Source organism: Terrapene carolina, unplaced genomic scaffold (genome assembly GCF_002925995.2).
Source record: "Terrapene carolina triunguis isolate 2854851 unplaced genomic scaffold, T_m_triunguis-2.0 Scaffold7034, whole genome shotgun sequence".
Taxonomy (NCBI): Eukaryota; Metazoa; Chordata; order Testudines; family Emydidae; genus Terrapene; species Terrapene triunguis.
The window spans coordinates 660-3,097 of NW_020671385.1; the positions used below are offsets into that span (position 1 = coordinate 660).

General features: G+C 66.3%; 1 protein-coding gene across 1 annotated transcript; it reads right to left on the minus strand.

Moving 5' to 3' along the window:
• Positions 1-1,808: 1,808 nt before the first annotated feature.
• On the minus strand, positions 1,809-2,381 carry LOC115271414 (proline-rich receptor-like protein kinase PERK10). Its single transcript, XM_029913894.1, has one exon. It carries the CDS (start codon positions 2,379-2,381, stop codon positions 1,809-1,811), a length of 573 nt encoding a protein of 190 aa, XP_029769754.1.
• Positions 2,382-2,438: the final 57 nt, after the last annotated feature.

Genomic DNA, 2,438 nt, shown 5'->3' on the forward strand with positions numbered 1-2,438 from the left:
CTGATGGCATGAAGCCCTTCTGGGTGGGGCTGATGGCTCCTCCGGACGTGGCCCGCTCCGTGATCCTGGCTGCCGGCAGCTGGCGTACAGCTTGTACATCGTGGAGCAGAGGGAGATGGGTCTCCAGTTGCTGGGGTCGTCTCGTTCGCCCTTCTTGTGGATCCAGACGGTCATGGCCTTCTTCCAGGAGGTGGGAGATCGGCCGAATCGCTTGCACAGGTTGAAGATGCTGGAGAGCACGAGGCAGCCGGGGTCTCGCTTCTTTAGGAGGCTGTAGGGGATGCCGTCTTTTCCAGGTGCAGTGTTCTTGGTTCTGGAGAGCCTGGCCGTCACCTCTTTGGGGGTGAAGTCGGCCTCCAGGTCGTCGGCATCGGTAATGCGGGGCAGGGGGTGGAGGCACTCCGGGCGCTGCGCGTCGTTCCTGGGCATGCCGTCGAACTCTCCGTGGAAGTAGTTGTGGAGGCGCTCGGGCGGGATCGTGCAGTAGGACGGGGGCCCGTCGAGGACCTCTCTTACGGCCTTGAGGCGGTTTGTCCGGTACAGCTTCTGGATCCTCGAGGCCGCTGCTGGGTCGTAGCGGCGGCCGGTGTTCCTCCTTCTCATTCCCCTAGTGTTGGTGTCGCGGTGAGGAATGGGCCGTCTGGGGGCAGGCCGGGTGGTCTCCCGGTTCGGCGTCCTCCGGAAGGCGATCTCTGCGGCCAGCTCATGGGTGAGCCTGTCGATGAGTGGGTCGAATTCCGCGAAGGAGGCTGCTGTTTGGAGTTCCTCGATCCAGGCGGCCTGCCAGGGTGTGGCCGGCCTAGCTGTCAGTCGCTGGTCCATCCCCCACCGCCACGGTCGGCGCAGGCAGCGGGTTGGCTGCGTGGTCAATGGGATGTCCCGCTTGTGGATCGGGGGACCTTTCGGCTGGGTCCTGGGGTGTAGTCGCCGGTGGAGTGGTGTCGTTGCCAGTCATTGGTGGAATCCGGATCGGGTCGGTGGCGGCGGGCGTGATGGCAGATCCTCCGTGCGTGGGTGTTGTCCGTGGGGTCGCTGCGGGAGCATGTGACCTTCTGGCGGTAGGGATTGGCCTGGTGGCTTTTGGGGCCATATTGGACCGTCTGGCGATGGGGGGCTGGCGGTGTGGTCTGGCCGTGGCGCTGACTTCTCTGGCATTAGCAGTTTGCAGGGTGGTCTGGGGGGTGGACCCCGTATCCTCAGCGGGCGGGGTTCGCGGTGCGGGTTGCGGGGTCGCGTTGGCTCTTCCTGTGGTTGGTGCCCGTGGGGTGTTCTGTGGGCCGGCATCAGTTCTGCTGGGGGCAGGGTTTCCGGTGGCCACGCGTGGTGGGGCACTGCCCCTTCGTGGCATGGGGTCGCGCTGGTTGGGCGTCGGGAGGGCACTGAGACGCCTCAGCTCAGAGAGCTTCCGGGTGACCTGGGAGGATGTGATAGGTCTCCTGCTGGCAGGGGTTCGGTCGACGTTTCCTGTTGTGGGGACGTTGTCTTGGTGGTGGGGCCCTGGGCCACCGGCTCAGAGACTGGGGGGGGGATCCGGGGTAGGGGCTGGCGGGGGCATCCGGCTTCCTTGCGGTGCAGGAGCAGCGGGCCGGGGTGCAGGAGAGCGGGAGGCCGGAGCCGGAGTTGCCGCTGCATGGGCTCTCTTGCAGCTGGCCTGGTGTGCCTTGCACCTCTTCTGGGATTTGAAGGGCAGGCTGCAGCGGGCGCAGCTGAAGGCGATGGATTTGCCGTGGCACCTCTTCAGATGCCTGGTGACTCCCCCGAGGAGGTGGAAATGTCGGGGCGGCAAGCAGATGGGGCAGATGAGTGCATCAGCGGCGAGGGGGGTACGTCAGGTGGATGGTGTTGCCGTCAGTCCCCTGTGGGGTGGGGGTCCCAGCGGTAGGGGGGGTGTCCCCAGTAGGGACGTCCTGCTGGGGGTCGGGGGAGTCGACTCGCAGCGGCGGAGACTGCTGGAGGGCAGGGGGAGTGTCCGGTAGCCGCTGGAGGACAGGGGAGCCGTCTCGTGGCGGCTGGAGCTGCTGGTGAGCAGGGGGCGTGTCCGGGGATCGCAAGAGAACGGGGGAGACGTCTCGTGGTGGCTGGGGGGCAGCGCAGAGTTCCTGTGGTGACTGGGGGATATGGGGGGGAGTGTTCGATGGGTGCAGCTGCTGCGGGGCGGTGTGGGGGTCTCTTGTTGGCTGGGACAGCAGGAACGTGGAGGGGGTCCCTGGCTGCTGGAGCAGTAGCAGAGTAGTTGGGGAGGTCCCCCGGTGGCTGAAGCGGCTGGTGAACCGCATAGGGATTGTTCGGCAGCTGGAGTGTCGGGTGGTGGATGGGCGATTCTCTTGGGCTCTGTGGCAGCTGGTAGGTGGCAGGCCAGGGTCCCGTCCATTGGGGCGCATCATGGAGTTCCTCGGGCATTGCGCGCAGTGGTGGCTGGAGCACAGGGTGGGAAGCCC